Source organism: Amblyomma americanum, chromosome 1 (assembly GCF_052857255.1).
Source record: "Amblyomma americanum isolate KBUSLIRL-KWMA chromosome 1, ASM5285725v1, whole genome shotgun sequence".
In the NCBI taxonomy this organism is placed as follows: Eukaryota; Metazoa; Arthropoda; class Arachnida; order Ixodida; family Ixodidae; genus Amblyomma; species Amblyomma americanum.
Genome location: NC_135497.1, coordinates 172,432,036 through 172,453,686, shown reverse-complemented (window position 1 = coordinate 172,453,686; position 21,651 = coordinate 172,432,036). Strand labels below are relative to the sequence as shown.

Sequence of the window (21,651 nt, the reverse complement as noted above, 5' to 3'; positions counted from 1 at the left end):
GTGCTGATTTCGTCAGCATCCCTGTTTTCCACAGAGCTTTCTCTGTTTCTTTAACCTTTTTCTTATCTGATAATTGCTGATTTGCTGCCCCTACTGCTGTCCAGATATTTGCTTGTCAATTTTCTAGTTCGCTTTCTCCATTTCGTATCAACATTCCTTATATGCAGGTATCTGCAAACTTTCCTAGCCCACTGATTTTCCCCCATTTTTCTCAATCGCTCCTCAAATGCTATCTTACTGCTAGCTAGCTTCTCTTCTCTCGAACGTCGCCCATCCCATATCACCCTGTACCCCTGATTTGATGTATTGCCATGTGCTAATAATAATAATAATTGGTTTTTGGTGGAAAGGAAATGGCGCAGTATCTGTCTCATATATCGTTGGACACCTGAACCGCGCCGTAAGGGAAGGGATAAAGGAGGGAGTGAAAGCCATGTGCTCCCAACGCTAGCCTCCCTACGCCACGTTGTTTAATTTCTAACCTTGCTTGAACATCTGGTCTCATGCTCAGGACCGCATTACCGAAAGTCAGGCTAAGAACCATCACCCCTTTCCAGATCCCTCTTACCACTTCATACCTATTGTAATTCCACAGTGCCCTATTTTTCATGACAGCTGCATTCCTACTAGCTTTATTCATTACATATTTTTCATGCTCTGTCAGATACTCATCACCGTTATTTATCCACACCCCAAGATACTTGTACTCATCCACTACATCTAGAGTGAATTCCTGCATTCTATGCTCGCCGACCTCATCATTAAATATCATGACTGCAGATTTTTCCTTACTTCACCGCTACCAGCGCGCCTTCATGGCAACAAAATCTACTCTAGAGCAAATTTATTTTGCACCACTGAGTACGCCTCTAATTTTCCTTCGTGTTTTAAGTGTGCAACACTCTTTATTAACTTAATAGAGCGTTATTTTTTTTAATTTATTGTGTTGCTGTTTTTATTTAAGCTGACATGTTCGCGCCGCTGTCAGCGCACCTTCGAAGCAACAAAAGTTCCTGTAAGAACGAATAGTAATAATAATTGGTTTTTGGGGAAAGAAAACGGCGCAGTACCTGTCTCATATATCGTTGGACACCTGAACCGCGCCGTACGGGAAGGGATAAAGTAGGGAGTGAAAGAAGAAAGGAAGTGAGAGGTGCCGTAGTGGAGGGCTCCGGAATAATTTCGACCACCTGGTGATCTTCAACGTGCACTGACATCGCACAGCACACGGGCGCCTTGTAAGAACGAACTTAATTTCAAAATTGAGAACGCTTCTTGTTCTGATTAGTATTTTTGAGTTCGTGAGTTCGAAACAGTTTTTTGACAAAATAAAGCATTGCTAATTTTATTTGCGACAGCTTCACAACAATACGTTAGCATATGGCCCCTTGTACAAATATATGCTTCCGGGGCGGAGCCTTGCTGGTGTCTGGCTGATTCCATGATCCGTCAAAAGTGCTGTCAAACACTGTTTCGTAATTTTGACGTCACGCTTACAAACTTGCGGTACGTAATATGGTCCCAGAAAAACGGAAATTGGATTTGGATGAGGAAAGGAAATGGCGCAGTATCTGTCTCGCATATCGGCGGACGCCAGAACCGCGCCGTAAGGATATGGATAAAGGAGGTACTACTAACAGAAGAAAGCGGTGCCATAGTGGAATGCTCGGGAATAATTTCGACCACCCGGGTATCATTGACATGTACTGACATCGCATAGCACACGGACGCATTTGCGTTTCGCCTCCACCGAAACGCGGCCGCCGCGGTCGGGTTCGAACCGGGGTACTCCGGATATGTCCCCAGCTGTTTTTCTGGCTGCCATCTTCACAGTGAATGATTTTGTGGATGACTTGATAAGCCTGAATCCTTCAAGTTGGGCAGCAGCTCACGCCATCTAACCGACGCTTTTCCGCTGTCAGCGTATACCCTCGCGGGAGCAAAAGTGACTGAACAGCAAACTTAAATGAAAAACTGAAGGCCCCTCTTGTTTTACTTGGTGTTGTTGAGTTCTAAATAGTTTCTAAGCCAAATTAAACATCACTCATTTTATTCACAGCGCCTTTAGAGCAAAACGTTAGCCTACGGCTCCTTGTCGTGCAAATAAATGCTCCCGGCGCGGAGGCACCGCAAACAAATTGCTAATTGGCTGATTGCACAGTTGGAGTCTCGCGTTGTCATTTTAAGGCGACAGCGTTAAGGAGCTCGTGTCGCAGAATAGCCGGTGTAGTCGGCGGCGTTGGCCGTGAGCGAAAAATGGAGCATCTCGGTGGACACCCGAACCACGCGGTACGTGTATCAAGCGAGAAATGTGAGACAGGCGTCATTTCGTTTCCTTAAAACCAATTTTCGTTACATTTTTCTTCCCTTACGGCCCGGTTCGGGTGTCCACCGAGATATGCGAGACGCGTCCTTTCCTTAAATTTCCCAACGGGCCACGCGTCGCGCCGAACGGGCGATGGCATTCCGTGCAGCCCTTGGCAACGCTGAAACACGCTGTGGCGTCTCCCTTAAAGACGAAGCTTAAGCGTCCTCCAAATTTTTGACGTTGCGCTCTCAAAACAGATATATATTGATAGCGCTCCGTAATTCGGCCCCGGGTCAAGAAGTCGAGATGGCAGTTCCCGTTTTAATTTTTTTGTTTGCATTCTTTAAATTGTTGCCGCGCAAAATTACCACCACCATAGTGCTAACAGCCCTCGACACGGGCCTCTAGAATTCGACCACCACGGCCGGGACTGAACCCGTGTCTTTTGGGTCAGCAGCCGAGCGCAATAAACCACTGTGCCACGGCGGCGGCATGCCCTTGACATTCAGAGAAACTTGTTTCTTGACAAATCCTCTATTTCTTCGAAAAACAGTGCTCCAGCAAATATAGGAAACAAATTAAGAAAAAATCTGCGTCAGCAAAATTATGTAAAGAAATTAAGCGAAAATTTGAGAAATTCAGATAACGTATACACGATTAAACCATATAAAATGAAATAGTCAATCATCCGGAAGCACATGCAACGTCCAATGATTGCGCACGACGCCACGTCCACGAGGCCCACCATGGGTGCTGGTCTTGACGCATCCGAATATATATTATTGAGCAGCAGGTGGCCGGTCATCTTCAGCTTCAAGTACATAATATCGCCAGCGGGTCGGCTGGGCCCAGAAGCCGCCCTGAGCTCGAACGTCAGCGCTTGCCTCATCTTCTAAAGACGATGAAGCGCGGCCCATCACTGGCGTTTGAGCGCATTCGCCTGTGCGGCTTCCTGCAGCCAACCCGCAGAAGACTCCGACGCTATGCTAGCCGTCGAATACGCCGGCCATATACCACAGGACACGCTGCACGACGAAACCCAGCATAGGTGGTGCCAGCGCCTCAGACCTAAAAGCATCAAGGTCTGTGGCGAGGTGGGGTCCTCGAGAGCCAGCATGGAAGAGAACCAGGCGGAGGTCGACGAGGTGTTCCCCTCCTTCGGAGACCTGGAGGCAACCACGGACACCAGATTCATCCACAGCGGGGTGTCTCGCAAGACGGCGGACTCGAGCAGCAGCGTTGCCGGGAGCCAGAAGCACGAGGTGGCTACCTTCGCCGCGTAGGCGGTACGAACGGCGCGGACGCAGGCGACCACCACGGCGTGCCATGCGGCGACTGGGGCTATGACCGACCCGCTTGCCACGTTGACCAGCGCCGCCATGGTCAGGTTCGGTCACCTCGCACTGTTCGAGAATGGCGAGATGGTTGGTCTGCGCAAGACAGAAACGGCGTTTAGACGACTGGGCGGAGAGCACAACGTATTCTATTATGTCCATGAGATGAACGCAAGCCACAACCGCGCGAAGAGTGCACGTAGAACGTACCTTAACATGCTGGCCGCTCAATCCTTGGCTGCCAGGCTTGAAGCATGAAGGAGTGGTTCCACTGTGGCTGTTGCAACTCGAAGCTGTAGGCGCGATGCGGATTCATCGGGGAATGGCAGACAGCAACAGCTCCCAGAAGAACGCTGGCGCTCCGCGCTCGGGTACCACCGTGGGCTCGTGCACCGTACCAGGTTTTAAGAACGACTCCGCGGCTGTGGCAAGGACCGGCATTGTTTCCGAGCGTGGCCGGTGGCTCCAGTAATAGTTCAGCAGAGCGCTGGAACATCGTCGAGTTGCACCGAGATACGGACAGGGAGGCTTACCTTCCCCGGTGTCTTCTTGCAGTGCAGCAGCAGTGACGTGGCTCTTGGGGCTCGAAAACAGACTGCGTCCAACGCAAGATGTTCGGCGCGTGACTAGCGCTGAGCGTGATTCGATGACACGTACGGCGCGTGACATGTGTACTGGCCCCACCTGATTGGTCGAAACGCCGGAAGAAGATGTGGTGGCTCATATGCTGAGGAAAAAGTCGATAGTTGTTGTTGTTGTTGAAAACTTTTATTGTCCAACAGAGAAAGACCACACCGCCTGGGCCGCTCTGTCTCACCCCCCTTTATAGGGGAGAGGACTTAGGAGCGGCCCAGCCGCACGGGATGGTCGCATTCGATGCTGGCCGGGTTGGTTTCGCCGGCGGCCTCTTCTGCCAGTTGGACGGCGGGGATTTGGAGCTCAGGGTCCGAGCTCCGCAACAAGGTTTCCCAGGCTTCCCTAGTGCTAATGTTTTGCGCCCTGCCTGGGGAGTAAGCGCACTCCCAAATTATATGGTCGAGGGTTCCTCTCGCCCCACACCTTTTACATTTATCGTCCTCGCAGTCCGATCGGATATGTTTGTTTAGTACTGGGTTTGGGTATACTCCAGTCTGCAGGCGTCTCCACGCCGTCGCCTGACTCCTATTTAACGCCGTGTTTGGTGGGGGAAAACACCTCCGGCATTGCTTGTAGTGTTCTGTAATCTCTTGATACGAGATTAATCGCCCTTCTCTATCATGTTCGGCCTGAGCCGACCCATCCTGTACAGCACGGAGGTAGAGATCTCGAGCTGCACTGTGGGCCGCCTCGTTACCGCTGACAGATTCGTGCGCCGGGTCCAGATGATGTTGATCGTCCTATCAATCACTCCTTGTGTTAAAATTTTGGTGGTGAAGGGGTTTATCCTCCCTCTGCTGAAATTTTGGATTGCAGTCTTACTGTCGCTAATAATATATCAAGCTTTGGTGCCAACGCAAGCGATCGCTATCGCGGCTTCCTCCGCTATCTCGGTTTCTTTCCCTAGCATGGTGGCCGCCGTGATGAGGGTGCCCTCCCCATCTACCGCCACTATGGTCATGTATCGACTGTGTCTGTCCCCTGCCGCATCTACGTAGGCGACTTCATTTCGGGGTTTACCCCGATATATTCTTTCTATCGCTTCCGCCCTTTTCTGTCTCCTTTCCATATTAAACTCAGGGTGCATATTCTTGGGTAGGGGAGGGATTCTTAGTTGCGCCCTGATTTCCCTGTCAATGTCGACCCTTTCCTTTTGCCCCCTGTCTGTGGCCATTCCAAGATTACTTAGCGTAGCTCTTCCCACTCGCGTCGTGCTGAGTCTTTCAAGTTGCGAGGTTTTAACCGCTTCCGCGATTTCTGCAATCGTATCATGCAGTCCTAGGGCCAGTATATAGCTTCTCCGTCGATGTACAGATTGGGAGCTCTAGGGCCTTTTTTACGCATTTCCTGATGAGCGCGTCTATCTTGCTCCTCTCATCTGCCTTTAGGTTCAGATATGGCGTGGCGTATCCCACTCTACTAATGATGAAGGCCTGTACCAATCTTAGGAGGTTTTTTTCCTTGAGGCCGCCGCCCTTACGCGAGACCCTCCTGATGAGGTTTAATGTCTGGGTCGCGTGGTTTTCTAATTTGTTAATTGTGATCGTGTTCCTCCCGTGTGTTTGTAAGTGGAGGCCCAATATTCGTATTGTCTCTACCTTTGGTATTTCCATTCCTTCCACGTACACCTGTGGGTCAGAGGGAGGTTTGTTCCTGAGGGCCTTGTCATTATACACGAAGATTTCTGATTTTTCAGGCGAACATTTAAGTCCTCTGTCCTCCGCGTACTTTGAGATGACGTCTGCTGCCGCCTGCAGCGTTTGATTGATCTCTGCGTCGCTCCCTCTGTTGATCCAGAGGTTGATGTCGTCCGCGTACAGGCTGTAGTTTAAGTTGTAGTTCCCAATTTTTCGCAATTCCTTCGGGAGCCCTCTCATGGCCATGTTGAAAAGAGTGGGTGACAGTACCGATCCCTGAGGTGTCCCCCTGTCACCCAGCCTGATCACGCCGGGTTGTATGTCCTGGAAAGTTATAACCGCCGTGCGGTCCGTTAAAAAATTTCTGATATAACGATAGGTTTTTAGCCCTATTCCTGCCTGCTGGAGCCCCTCCAGAATGGCTTTGTGCTTGACGTTGTCGAAGGCCTTTTTTAGGTCTAGTCCCATAATGACTTTCGCGTCTTTGGTTCTGGAATGAATTATGTCTTGCTGCAGCCGCAGCATGACGTGCTGTGTGCTCAGATGGGGCCTGAAGCCATACATCTCGTCTGGCCATTTCTCTGTTTCCTCCATATAATTTGAAATTCTGGTCTGAATGATGTGTTCCATTAACTTTCCGACACATGACGTGAGTGATATAGGCCGGAGGTTTTCCAGCTGCGGTTGCTTCCCGGGTTTTGGAATCAGGATCACGGTAGCCTCTTTCCACAGCGGTGGGATCTCCCCCTTTTCCCAGCAATCCTGCATGTAGCTGGTAAGGGCCTCTATCGAGGTGTCATCTAAGTTCCTGAGCATCTTATTCGTGACTCCATCTGGCCCTGGAGCCGACTTGGTTTTGAGTTTCGCTATCTCCGCCCTTACTTCAGCTCTCGTGATGGGCACGTCTAACTTCTCATTTGGAAACACGTGGTAGTCGGGTAGCTCTCTAATAAAGTCGAAGAAAGAGAAACGTGACGTCAAACCATGGAGCCCGGGCAGGGGAGGGAGGCGCCTTTTTTTAATCAATCAATCAAGGAAGATTTAGAGGAAAGGCCGTCACGCATGGAGAAGGGAGAGCTCAGGAGATGCCCTCGGTATCCGAGCTGGACGCCAAAAAGGTTGCCGGAAGTCACGCGTTTTCGCAAAGACTACTGGGAGTCTTTAGCCGACGGCGCAGCCAAGGGTAACGCTGGACGCAGCGGTGTCGGCTGCTGCATTAGGGTCATCTTTTTACCTACACTGGCTACACTAGTGCAGCTAGTGTAGCATGGTTTCATTTTTTTTCCCCTGTGTAGAAAAAGTGTAGCTCCGCCAATCTACACGGACGCATTTCTTTTACGCGTAGTGTACCACGAGGACTACACTTTCAACACCGCTTTTTTTTTTAGGTGTAGGCTAGCAGACGAAAAAAATAGGCAGTGGCTTAGCTCTGGTTAAGCCTGGATCTACAAGCGAAAAGCAAGTCGTACCATTAAGTCGTAACACGTGGTCGTTGTAACGGGGAGTCTTGGGATTTTCCTCTTCTTACTCTCTTGTTTCCTCTTCTTCACTCGCTTGGCTGCTGCTGGCTGAAGTTGCGGCCAAGACACGCTTTTCGGCTTCTTTCCGACGTCGTTTAGTAAGGCGTATTTCCCGTTGTTCAGGCGTTTCGGCTGCACGTATAGCTTTGGCTTTTCATTTTTTCGCTGTTGTGCAGCCAACTCCCAAGCGAGTACTTCTGGATCGGACGAATGTAGTTTCTCTGCTTTTCTGCGTAGTTTAGCAGCAGCCGCACTCTGCTTCCCTTCAATGTCGAGTGCGCACGCCTATTCAATGGCAAGCGCATTATATAGCCTCCTTGCGCATGCACATGACGCACATGTGCAGTGGCGCTGCCGAAAGGTTAGGCGACGGAGTCGGCGGGGGCGACGGCAGCGTCAGCGGCGAGGAGCGACCACCTGCGCGGCGCGTGACGTCACTCTTTTTCGCGTATGCGCATAACTCACCAGTTCGGCTCGCGCGAAGCTTGGCTAGGGTGGCTAGACCTTAGCTTGGCTCTGACCCGCGTAGTGAAGCTTTGCGCTTCAAAAGCAGGCGCGCTTTTCAAACGAAAAATTGCAAAATGATTTTGGGGAAAGGAAATGGACCAGCCACGGTGGCTCAGTGATTAGGGCACTCGGCTACTGAGCCGGAGTTGTCGGTTTCGAACCCTACCGCGGCGGCCGCGTTTCGAAGGAGGCGAAACGCAAAGGCTCCCGTGTCCTGTGCGATGTCAGTGCACGTTAAAGATCCCCAGGTGGTCGAAATTATTCCGAATCCCTGCAATACGGCAGCTCTCTCTCTCTTCTATCACTACCACCTCCACCTTTTCCTTATGGCGCTTTTCGGGCGTCCACCGAGATATGGGAGACAATTACTGTGCCATTTTCTTTCCTGAAAAACCAATTTTAAAAGGAAATGGCCCGCCGCGGTGGCTCAGTGGTTAGCGCGCTCGGCTACTGATCCGGAGTTCCCGAGTTCGAACCCGGCCGCGGCGGCTGCGTTTTTATGGAGGCAAAATGCTAAGGCGCCCGTGTGCTGTGCGATATCAGTGCACGTTGAAGATCCCCAGGTGTTCAAAATTATTCCGGAGCCCTCCACTACGGCACCTCTTTCTTCCTTTCTTCTTTCACTCCCTCCTTTATCCCTTCACTTACTTTTCAGGTGTCCAACGATATATGAGACATACTGCGCCATTTCCTTTCCCCCAAAACTTGGGGATATTTAACGCGCATGCCATTTTCTGACTAAATGCCTCGAGCGGTTGCAGCACAGATTCGCAAGTCTGTGAAGATTGTCGGCGGAATTATGGCGGTGCACCCACGATACGAAGACAGTGGCAACCTTACCTGCTACTAGATAAAAACTGCTTACACGACTGAAAGTGCGTACTTTAGTGTGCTGAACGCTACTTCGAGTTTAGGTAAGCCGCGTTCGTTCGGTTGGTATCGGCGCTGAGCGACCCACGTGAAAAATGTATTTTGCGTACATGGCCGGCCCCGCCGCGGTGGCTGAGTGGTTAGGGCGCTCGACTACTGATCCGGAGTTCTCGGGTTCGAACCCGACCGCGGCGGCTGCGTTTTTATGGAGGAAAAACGCTAAGGCGCCCGTGTGCTGTGCGATGTCAGTGCACGTTGAAGATCCCCAGGTGGTCGAAATTATTCCGGAGCCCTCCACTACGGCACCTCTTCCTTCCTTTCTTCTTTCACTCCCTCCTTTATCCCTTCCCTTGCGGCGCGGTTCAGGTGTCCAACGATATATGAGACAGATACTGCGCCATTTCCTTTCCCCCCAAAACCAATTAATATTATTCTTACATGGCCGTGTATACGTACCAAGTGCGAAGCTCCCTAAGCTTACAGTATCGACATTCACGTCTGTGTATTATTAATATGGCGGCGCTGGCTGACAGCCGAGGGACAGCCATCGAAAGTCGCACACCATATGCCGCAGAACACCGGTTTCAACTCGGCGCAGAACGCTGTTTCCCGATAGTCACGACAGATGCATGGATGCTTTGTATATCGCATGAGGAACTCGTCGTCGACCCTTCATCCGACGACGAACTTACTGTGCAATTAGCGACCGCTGCAGAGCAGATGATACAAGTTTGTGTGTTGCGCTCCATTTGAGGGGAAACAAAAATGACCTTTGCATTTCTCTACCGTAATGAACGACGCGCAAAAACACTTTGCAGTATACATTTCTTAATTTCATCTTAGCATAAATTATTACGACTCAAAAATTCAGTTTGTCGTCTGTTCCCAGGGACGACAACACTCCGTATCACGCTATTACCTTACGCTCGTGCAGACGAGTACAGCGCCTCAATTCATAGCTTTAGCCCCGCCTCCACAGGCCTACACGAGCTTGCATGAAGTGTAGGTTAAAAAAAAATTAATGTGGATTAGCTCCGCTAATCCAGGATATACAAAGCAAAAAATGTCGGCGTTCACTGTGTTCATTGGTGTTGGCATTGACAATGTTTTAGACGGCGATGGCTTTGAGCAAAGGAAGGGTGCATAACTGGCTCCCTTGATATGCAGATGCCCCATTCGTGCTTTGATACATGTGGCGGTGGTGACAAAGTGACGTGGCCTGAATGCATTAGCGCTGACAGCGTTGCGGCTGACATGCGTATTTCTTGCGAGCAGTAATGGTGCCAGACTGCAAAAGTTCCTCAAATACAGATGTGAATATACAGGGCGCCGCACCTAACATGAACCGAGGCGTATGAAAGTAGAGGTACTATTCAAAAGAAAAGAACTCAAGCAGCTGCCGCACAAAAGGCGGCAACTGCGCGCACTCGTAGAGAGTGCGCATGCGCCTACACCGGCACGTCATAGGAACGGCCAGTGTCCGAGTTCCAGGGGGCGAGATTTTCAAAGCAGGCGCTCATGCTCCTATTCCGGTTTTCGCAGACTTTCTTGGGAACGTCGAGAAAATGGTCACGAGAAGCTGCTTCCACAAAAACGAAGCTAATGGGAGTTTTTTTAACTGAACAACTCTCTAGCTTAGGCTTCTCACGCATCTCCAGTGGTTAATAAGTGAAATGTCATAGACAAAGAAAATGGTTAATAAGGAAATAAATACCATCAAGTGCTCTGAATGGAAGGCAAGAATACTATTTCAGTTCAATTTAACTGTCCAAGTTACGTGAGCCGCCCTGGATAAGCTAACTACCGAAGGTGAGTGCTTCCAGTCATTTATAAGGGTGTCAAACTGGGGAGTTTCTACTTTGTATGAGCCTTGTACAGGTGCTAATCGCTTTAAGAATGCGTTCTGTTCATTACGTTACGATGCGGAACGACAGGAAACACCATTACGGTGGACAGCGTTTCACTGCACGAGTGCGTTGTTTTGTACAACTTCATTCGCAGTTTCCGGCCTCTATTTTTGTACAGCTTCTTTCGAAGTTTGCGTCCCCTATTTTTGTACAGTGTGTTGTTTACAGGTAGAAATAACGTAGCGCGGAATACTTACCCCAAAGGACCCCCCTTGTGTAGCTTTGTGTAAGCACAGTGAGCTTTCTTCCTTGCGTATTCCGCAGCAGTTATCAAGCATGTTACGCATGCGCGGCAATTTTCGTACGTCTCTCTTAAAGGAACACCGAGGACAAATGCAAGTTGGCATGCGCCGATATAGCACGGCATCCTAGCGACAAAGAGACCGTTCGCACGGAAAACAAGACTTTTATAACCTGCAAAAGACTTGAAAAGCCACATACAGGTGTCGCCATAAGCGGCCGATTTCGCAAATATACTGTGTACGTCGACGACGATTTGTGGTCACGGATCCCAGAGGCCACGCTACTCCGCCATTCACTTCAAAGCCACGGCATCTCGTCTTTTTCGGTAAGACCGTCAAGAGTTTGAATCAATTGGCGGGAAGATTTTCAAACCCGATTTTCTCAACGATAAATGGGTCTTTTGCTGCCAGACAAAAGTAAGCACAGTCAGATGGTGCCAGAGAATCAATTTTTATACCTTACACTAATTGGATGGTGCTGTCCTCAGTGCCCCTATAAGTACAAGGGTTCTTTTTTAGGCTCACTAATTCTGTATTCATACGTGGGACCGAGAGAAAATGGCTATATTACAGTAGACACTCTTGGGATGAACTTTTACGTGCACTACATCCTTAGGTAGCATTTCCAACGACCCAGAACAGCGCGAAGAGGTAGGGATTTAACAATCGATTAAGAACGCCGCTTTTTGACGCAGGATTGATTGCTCCTTGAAAAAGGCCACGAATCTACGAGGGCTGTTCGATAAGTTTTTGAAAGATGTTACATTCAAATGAAAGTATCTGCCATGAGGGCACCACTTTTCATTTTCGCCCTCACCTGTGACAATGCCCTCCCAAAGGCGGTGCTCTGGTCGCAGAAGGCTGACAGCGGCAGATTCAGCTCACTCCCCTTACGGCGCCGAGCTCGCGCCATCGCACTACTGCTTCCCTGCATGAAAGATAGATGCGCTTCGCATCGAACAAAGCGGTCACCAATACAGTGGGCCAACAGCCGCAGTGGTGGGGCCTGTAGCGAAAAGTGATGTGCTCTACGAAAAAAAAAACATTCCAAATTATCATTTCAATGTAACGCCACCACATGATAAAAAGAATACAGCTCCACCGTGGTGCACTTATCGTATGGTCTATGTAAGTCGTCGTTTTTTAATGTTTGATCATGTTGGACAGTATCGTGTTCGAAGGAGTTTATTTCTTGATTCTTGTAGTGAGAAGGGGGTCGTGTTTACATTGCTTTTTTGTTCCTTTGACGGAGTCCCAGAAAAGTTGTTGATAATGTCACGCGTAGAAAGTGCGGCCACCACCTTTGTGCCACTTCCGAACATCGGGACTAGGAAGGAAGACAGGGGTTTTGTACATACATTGTCCTATAGGGTCAAAAAAAAATCGGAATAAAAAAGCAGCAATACGCGTGTGAGTAGTGGCTTGTATTTATGGCGCCCCCCAAACAGGCGCTCATCACGGATTCATACGTGTAGCCTTTGACAGGAATGATTGCTTGTGCGTTTTTGTGTTGTTTCATGCCTCGTTGTGGGGTGGAAGTGTACGGCCCACATGTACCGCTAACAGGTCAGCTGAAAGAACACGTGTCCCTCATTTCACTCCACCACCTTCGAAGTACAATGATGTCTTTGTGTTCCTTGTGGCGGGTTTTTGTACAAAAAGAAAGCAGGAATAAACCGCTTTGAGCAATACCATTGTTGGCGCGCCGATTCATTTTTTTTTTACTTTTCAACTGCGGTATGACAAGCGTTTCATGCATGACATTTTTATTTGTTTTTGGTCGAACGCTCTCGCCGTCAGAAGAATGAAATGTCTCCTCGTGTTGACGGCCGCACTGTTCTGCGCGCAAATTGCACTGGTGTTGCAAATGGAACGCAAGCCCCAAGGGTAGCGATGGCCTGGCGGCCTGGGGCACAGCTGGAAACATCCGAAGGTCCCGGCAAAGGTTGAGTCGACTGGCAACAGAACAACTTGTTTATTCTGGCATCGCAAAAGAGCAGCCGGTCAGGGCGACCACGTTACTCGAAGGAAGAAATCGAAGTCTCTCTTTGGCGTCCGGGGCAGCTGCTTTTATACCCTCGGAGTCGAGGGCAAGAAGGAACGGCTCGGGATGAGTCGCACGAGACGGCGACGCACGGACATGTTGAGACGTGAAGTGACGCGTCCGCCGGGCCGGCGCCGGTCAGACCTCCTCACCTCCCAGTTGGGGAGCTCCTCTCCCCGGCTGCCGCGCTTTGACAAGCAGAATGAAATGTCTCCTCGTGTTGACGGCCGCACTGTTCTGCGCGCAAATTGCACTGGTGACTGTGAGAAAGATTCGTCTCCAAATAAATGACTCCGCCGCAAGAACTCGGCTGCTGCTAAACTTCCGCCAAAACGAATACACATCTTTTGTGTGGTAGTATATCCTGCAAAAACATGCACAGAATACGGAATAAATACGCAGCATTCATGCTCAGTATGCACATCCGTGGTTGCCAGGCCACCGCGACCTGCGTCTCAGCAAGAATCGTTGTGCTCAGAGGGCGCCCCCGGCAGCAAATGGAACAAGGGTGACCGTCCTCTCCGGCCGACGACAGTGGGCCTCTTCTTACGAATTGGCGCTGAAATGCGGCCCATGCGACTCGACTTGACCGCTTAGGTTTTTATTATGACGCCTCAAACAGTCACTCACCTCATCCACGTGTAGGTCGAAGAAGCAGAGAAGGTATGACACGTGTTATTTAATGAAATTATGACAGTTATTTGCTTTAAGGTTATGGTTTATGGCGGTTTAACGTCCCAAGGCGACTCAGGCTATGAGGGACGCCGTAGTGAAGGGCTCCGGAAATTTTTACCACCTGGTGTTCTTTAAGGGAGCATAGACACCTAACTTTTGGGTGCGTGGTTTCTTCTTTTTCAGGTAATGACGCCACTGCGGTGGCTCAGTGGTTATGGGGCTCGGCTGCTGACCAGAAGGACATGGGTTCGATCCCGGCCGCGGGGGTAGAATTTTGATGGAGGCGAAATTCTAGAAGCCCGTGTGCTGTGCGGTGTGATATGCTTGGGTATCGGGACCGAGGCCTTCACCGCATGACGACGAACTCTGAAGACGACGGAGGGAAGCCTTCAGGAGGGTTGGTAAACTTGAAGGTTTATTTACATATTTACAAGAGAAGCAGGGAGACCAAAAGTCAGAGATGAAGTGCCGTGAAACCAGCCAAATCGGGGCTTAAATACAGTGGATATTCCCTAGGCACCTAGCTAGGGAAACCGGTGGCTGATCAAGCGTCCAATGGGCAGACACACTCTTCATAGTCTCTTCCCTAACCCCGGACCGCTCCGCCCCCACAAACACGTGCACAGGCGATAAGGAATCCTGGCGCCTTGAGGTCCTGGAATGCTGTTTCCGACCGGTTGACCATTTGCATAAGGTCGTTGGCTTAGCAGGCGGTGATCCCCTCCGTGGGAAAGAGGCGTCCTGGAATGTGGTTTCCGACGGGTTGACATGTGCATAAGGTCGTTGGCTTTGTAGGCGGTGATCCCCTCCGTGGAAAGATGCGTCCTGACGGCCCCGGGCATTCCAGAGGGATAGATGAATCAGCCGTGTCCGCCCCCGCTTTGTCTGGCCGCGCAAGTTCAAGCGAGCGAGGCGGGTCCGGCGCCTTTGTTCAGGTCTTTCTGCCGGTCCACGTGAGGGCGCAGTTCGGGAGAAATGCCGCATTCCATACTCCGGACGAAGGGATGAGAGGCCTTTCGTCATAGCTCACCGTCGCCAGGAGCCGTTCCTAATCCTCTTCTCAGGACGACAGTACCTTTGGTCAAGCATAGTTCGATGGCGCCTGCCGGGCTCGTCTGTTCCCGCTGTCGGGGCCTCCGATCACAACAGATGTCAGTGCACATTAAGGAACCCTAGGTGGTCGAAATTTGCGGATCCCTTCACTACAGTGTTCCTCATAGCTTTATTCGCTTTAGGACGTTAAACCCCCATAAACGAAAGCAATCTTTTTTGTAATTAGGTGTAAGGCATTGTTATACACGGATTACCACGTGGTATGCTCCTACGGCTGCTAAATAATTTATATCTGAATTTCTTACTCATGCTGTTTCAGTTTCATCAGCTGAACGATGACAGAGACCACAAAGAGAGGTTTAGGTCACGTGAGGTGTGAAAAACTGCGATATAATTGGTGATTCTACATGTGTTGCCATTCCTGCTCTTGAGGAAGGCTGGCTTCAGCACTGCAGTAAATGAGGACAATAAAGCAGCAATTATATCGTAGTTTTTCTATGCCTCTAATGACATAAAACCTCTCTTTGACGTCACAGCTCTCATTTGGCTGTTGAAACCGAAACAGCATGACAGAAAAATTCGATTATTAATTATTTAGCGGCCGTGGGCGAATACCACATGGTGATTCATGCATAGTAGTGTCTTCCGCATCATTATAAAGAAGAAAATATGCACCAAAATTAGGTCTCTGTGCTCCCTTAACGTGCACTGACATCGCACAGTACACGGGCCCTTAGAATTTTGCCTCCATAGAAATTGTACCGCCGCGCGCCTAGGATAAAACCAGTGACCTGAAAGACGCGGGCTCGATGCTGGCCGCGGCAGTCGAATTTCGATGAAGGGGAAATTCTAGAGGCCCGTGTAATGTCACGTCAGTGCATGGTAAAGAACCCCAGGTGGTCGAAATTTCCAGAGCCCTTCACTAGGGCGTCCCTCATAGCCTGAGTCACTTTGGGATGTTACACCCATAAACCATAAATCTTTGAACAAAGAACTGTCATCATTTCATTAAATAACCAGTGTCATACCTTCTCCGCTTCTTCGACCTACACATGCTCACCGCCATATTGCTGCGCCGCAGCTGCGCTTCCATTTCGGTGAGTGCAAGCCAGCATAGATCTCGTGCTGCACTTCTTGAGCTAGTGCAGAAAGTGCAGCCAAATGGAAGAGACCTTATGATTATGTGACTATTTCCTTTGCATTGGGTGGGCGACAGTTTTTTGTCCTAGCCATTACATAGAAAGAAGAAACAAAAAGGAAACGTGGAAACATTCACTACTAAGACAACAGCTTTCACCTGCGGAACCCAAATGAACAAAGCCTGCCTGTGTAGTGAACAAAGCAACAAGGCTGTCACGGATCTAGCAAATTATAGATTTGAAAGTGGCAACGTTTGTGCCCGTAGAGACAAGCAGTGTCGAGAGAGGCGAGATGCCACAGACGAGTTTAAACAGGACAGGTAGCTAAACGAGGAAGTAGTTCCCATAATTGAAGAATACATTTTCATTTATTTCATTTCATTTATTGATCCCTTAAAGGCCCGAAGGCATTACATAAGGGGGGGGGGGCATATTGGTTTCCAACGGCGATGATGGGAATATGCATAACAATAAAAAGAACAAACATACAAACAAACATAAAAGGGGTTGTAGTCATATCAGGGTTTTCCAGCAAGTGATACATCATTTAACAAAGATATGTCAAGCAATACTCGCTACAAAAGAGCGCAGAAGTGATCAAGATTTATGTGAGGTGAATTTTTATTTTCTCGCGGAATGTTTTGTGATCAGTGCATGCAGCGATGTCGTTAGGCAGTGAATTCCATAGTGCTATTGCGTTGGGGAAAAATGAGTTGTTGTAAGCTGACGTGTGGCCACTGATGCGTGCTATCGGGTTACCGTGACTAAGCCGGGAGGACGTTCGTAGTGGGGCGGTTAATAGAGCGTGCCGTGATCTTGTGTTATGATAAAATGTATGAAGTAAGCATAGGCGGGAAACGACGCGGCGTGATTCCAGTGTTGAGAGACGGAGGGACTGCTTGAGGGCGGTGACACTGGCTTCTCTTGAGTAACATGAAGTGATGAACCGAGCTGCACGATTTTGAATTGATTCCAATTCGATGGTGAGATACGATTGCCATGGGTGCCAGATGGATGATGCATACTCTAATTTTGGTCGCACAAATGTTTCATACGCGAGTTGTTTTATGTTAGGGGATGCAGATTTCAGATTCCTTCTCAGGTAGCCAAGTGTGCGTGAAGTGTCGGAGCAAATGGTTCTAATGTTGGTGACCCAAGAAAGTGTCGATGTGAGATGTACACCTAGATATTTGTAAGATTTTGCAACGGTTATAGGGACTGATGAAATGCTGTAAGTGTGATTCGTCAAGGTGTGTTTGTGAGTGAAGGACAACGATTTGCACTTAGTAAGATTTAAAGGCATCTGCCACTTTTCACACCATGATGCAATAACGTCAAGGTCCAGTTGCAAAGTGAGGTTATCGGTTGGGTTACTTATTGCATTATAGATGACACAATCGTCCGCAAAGAGTCGCAATTTGCATTGAATATTAGAGGGCAGGTCGTTGATGTATATTAAGAAGAGTAATGGTGATAACCCGGCCCCTTGAGGGACACCGGATGTTACATCTGTTAAGGGTGACTGGATGTTATTGGCGGATGTGAACTGCGAGCGTCCTTTTAGAAAATGTTCGAGCCAGCATATCAGATTAGCAGGAATTCCCAGGAACGAAAGTTTCGCAAGCAGATGGTTGTGAGGTACGTGATCAAATGCCTTCGAGAAGTCTAAGAAGATTGCATCTATTTGGAGGTTATCGTCTATGGCCTTAAGGATGTCTTGGGTGAACTCTGCCAGCTGGGTTTCGCATGAAAATGATTTCCTGAAGCCATGTTGATGAGGATAAAAGAAATTTATTGAATCAAGGTGAGACATTAAGCTTGATGATATAATGTGCTCTAGAAGTTTAGAAGATATGCTAGTAAGGGATATTGGACGATAGTTAGCTGGGCATGCGCGATCACCTGTTTTGAAAATGGGAACAATTTGGGCTATCTTCCAATCGTCAGGAATGTTTCCGGTGTCTAAAGATTGGGTAAATATTAGGTGTAGTATCTGGCTTTATAATGATAGAGTGTTTTTAAGTAGTTTACTGTTTATTTGGTCACATCCTGCAGATGATGACAGCTTGAGTGAACTGATTAATTTGGAGATTCCTTCGGGGCTAATTTGAATTTCCGGCATTTCTTTTTGACTATTGGTTTGCAAAACGTTGGGTGTAGAATTGCTGACAGGCGAAAACACAGATGAGAAGTAGTCATTTAAAAGTTTTGCGCATTGATTAGTATCAGCTGGTTCGCCATCAGGTCCTACAAGATCGAACCGATTAGATTTATGTTTAGGGGAGAGGATACGCCAGAATTTGGTGGGATTTGTTTTGAGAATGGATAGCAAGTCAACAGAGAAAAATTTATCTTTCGCAGCACTCACTTCATTTAAATATTTACTCGCGCAGGCGTGGTATCTTTCCCATGCTTCTTGTTTTTGGCTTAGTTTAGCGGAACGATAAAGCCGTTTTTTCCTACTAAGAAGGTGCTTCAAGTTTTTGTTAAACCAAATATTGTTGGAATCCGATTTGACGACAATGGTTGGGATGTACTTATTTTTTAGTCGCAACATTGTTGACTTGTAACTTTCCCAGTTTTCGTGAACTGTGTTGGTTAGATAAGAACCTAGGAAGTCGGTGAAAAAGAATGAAAGTTCCTTATTTATGGAATCGAAATTACCTCGCTTATAGTCAGTGATTAATTTTTTCGTAGGTGATCGCCTGTTGGAATGTAATGACGTGCAAATGTGCAGAAACATGTGATCGCTGAGGCCCGGAAGCAGAGTTACACTGTGAATGTTGTCTGGGCAAGATGTCAGTAGCAGGTCAAGAGTGTGAGTACCTCTTTTGGGGTGTGTGATGGTTTGATGCAGGTTGAAGTCTAGTGTTAAGTCAAGAAATTGTTTCGATTCTTTGGAAGGTGAATGACTAGATACAGAGAGGGAAGCCCAGTTTATATGTGGATAGTTAAAATCACCGAACAGAAAGATGTTCGAATTCAAATATGTGTTTTTAATCGTCGTTAATGCGTCATGAAGGGTGTCACAGAAGGATGAATCGCTGTCTGGTGGCCTGTAGCAAATGCCCAATATTTCTTTCAATCCGAAGTTGTGCACGCATACCCAGGTTAGTTCTAGTTTGGTGTCGTGACAGATGAGTCATGATGATAGGGTGTTTCGGATGGCGATAAGCACTCCTCCGCCCCTCCGTCCGCGCCGATCACGACGATAAAGAACGTAGTTCCCGTTTGAAGGGAGGATTTCAGTATCTTTCACGCCTTCGTGTAGCCACGTTTCTGTTAGTAGGACAATGTCAGCACCAGTGTCGTCGATAAGGCTGTGCAGTTTATCTCGCTTTGGTAAAATGCTCCGTATGTTAGTGAGGACGATATTGAGATGCTTGGAACGTGAAGGGTGGGGGCGATTTGGTGGCGTAGCATGTTTTGCGGGGTGTCAATCGGTGCTTTGTGATGGTTTGTAGGAGAGGTGTTCGGATTGAGCACGACCAGCTGGCTGTTTTGCAGACTCAATTACGCTATCAGACACAGGGTCGTACACATAGCATTTATGCCCTACATGAAGCTTGTCAACGTTAAGCTTGAATGCGCATTTTTTAGGCCGAATAAACTGTATCAATTTAGAGCGAGCGAGACGTGTGGCAAAAGCAAAATCTTCTCTGATGGCGTAACTTGTATCTTTCAGTTTGGGACCGCAGGCTAGGATGGTGTCTTTGGTTTTAAAGTGTGCTAATTTAACAATGATAGGACGTTTTTTTTCAGCATTAAATTTACCTAAACGGTGGGCACGCTCGATGCTGGTGGGGTCTATCTCGATGTCAAGTTCATTCGAACAGAATGACAAGACTTGTGTTTCAGATTCTGCCCAGGATTCATTTTCAGTGTCTTCAAGGCCTAGGAAGAGCAAATTGTTTCGTCGCATTCGATTACTGGTATCAATACTTGCGGCCTTTAAGACTGCTATTTCATGTTTAAGTTTGCCTGTTTCGTTCAGGTTGGTGTGTATGCTCAGGTTCTGTTGGGATGTTTCCAGCGCAAGCACGCGGTTTGTTAGTGAGGATATTAACTTTTCATGGGTTATTTGGGTAGTACGTAGCTGTTTCAACTCAGTACTGAAGGCTGCGTGTTGTTCCTCAAGGCGCTGCAGAGCGTCCAGGATAGCTTTATCATCCTTCTTGGGAGGGCCTGGGTTAAGTTCCACATCACCTGACAGCAAGAGCAATAATCGCGACAACATTCCAAGCGCCAGCATATCACAACTAAGACGCATAACACCACGCCAGTCGACAAAATTGGGGCACGACACCGCGACAAGGCAGCGGTTGCTACTTCGGTATTCTTTACAAGGTAAGTAACCAACCTGGAACAGGAGGATGGCCGTAAACATGGTGCAGCGAACGGTGTCGGGCCCCAAGTGGCTGGCGCAGCCACTTTGCTTAAGTAGTGCCCGATCCGGTCTTGTGACTGGTGACGTTGGCGATGCGGTACGTTGCCAGGCGAAGTGCTGTATTCGGGCTGGATTTGAGTTCGCGGCGACTGGAGGGGGTTCTAGCCAAGGCGGGTTCCACTTTTTAGCTCCACTCAGGGTGAAGGCGGTAGTTGAAGGCTGGTAATCCGAGGATGGGCACGCACTGGAAGGCAGCCAGCACGTCAGCATCTGGAACAGGAGGATGGCCGTAAACATGGTGCAGCGAACGGTGTCGGGCCCCAAGTGGCTGGCGCAGCCACTTTGCTTAAGTAGTGCCCGATCCGGTCTTGTGACTGGTGACGTTGGCGATGCGGTACGTTGCCAGGCGAAGTGCTGTATTCGGGCTGGATTTGAGTTCGCGGCGACTGGAGGGGGTTCTAGCCAAGGCGGGTTCCACTTTTTAGCTCCACTCAGGGCGAAGGCGGTAGTTGAAGGCTGGTAATCCGAGGATGGGCACGCACTGGAAGGCAGCCAGCACGTCAGCATCTGGAACAGGAGGATGGCCGTAAACATGGTGCAGCGAACGGCGAGACATGTTTATGTTCTTCCTTCTATACTTGTCGTCTTGTTTTCACAATTTAGGAGTAGCTATTTGTTGTAGTTTCACTCTTTGAGGAAAATGGGGGGGGGGGGGGGTGTTCTTCATCTTGAGACATGCAGTCCAAAAGACAGAGCAAAGTAGTGACTCACACAACATTAGTGTTTGCGATTTCTTCCTACCTTTCTGTGTGCTTGCACCCCTTGCCCCCAAACGAGGCACTGACATGATCTTACGTGGTGTTATGCTGGTAAAGGATGCGTGCTGCATGCATATGGGTGTGTGACATTCAGATTCAAGCACCAACAAACGGCTTCTAGTGAGTTGGAATTATGGGAGCAAAGACACCTCAAGGATGTAGATGAATAGTTTAGCTCTTCAGTTTGCCTTTTCTGAAAAATTATGTGGCAGGAAATTTTAATACATGTCAGCCCACCCCTCATGTAATACTCCCTTGTGGGCCTTTGAGGTACAAATAAATAAATAAATAAATAAAGCAGTGCCCTTTCAAACCGTATAATTTGCAGCTTTGGTGCAAGATTTTCGGTGGCCCCTTCAGGGAGTATTTGCCCAGAGCTTGTAGTGATTGCTTAATGACACTTGGTCCCAAGAACCAGACAGTTAACCAATTGGCCCTGTGCCTCTTGATGAGATAATCTGAGAGGTCAAAGTGACAATTTACCATAGCTGTGAACAGTAATGAGCTGGATGTATTGCCGAAGAGAACCGAGGTGATCTACTTGACAGTGCTATGAATTTTGGGTTGGTTAGAG

At 48.6% G+C, this 21,651-nt stretch overlaps 1 protein-coding gene across 1 annotated transcript; it reads right to left on the bottom strand.

The window, feature by feature from the left end:
- Window positions 1-19,308: 19,308 nt before the first annotated feature.
- Window positions 19,309-20,853, bottom strand: LOC144114823 (uncharacterized). The gene has a single exon (XM_077648810.1). The coding sequence runs from the start codon at window positions 20,851-20,853 to the stop codon at window positions 19,309-19,311; it is 1,545 nt and encodes a 514-aa protein (XP_077504936.1).
- Between the last annotated feature and the right edge of the window lie 798 nt (window positions 20,854-21,651).

Coding starts and splice junctions, on each gene's coding strand:
- LOC144114823 (XM_077648810.1), bottom strand. CDS start 20,853: ATGTTTACGGCCATCCTCCTGTTCCAGATGCTGACGTGCTGGCTGCCT.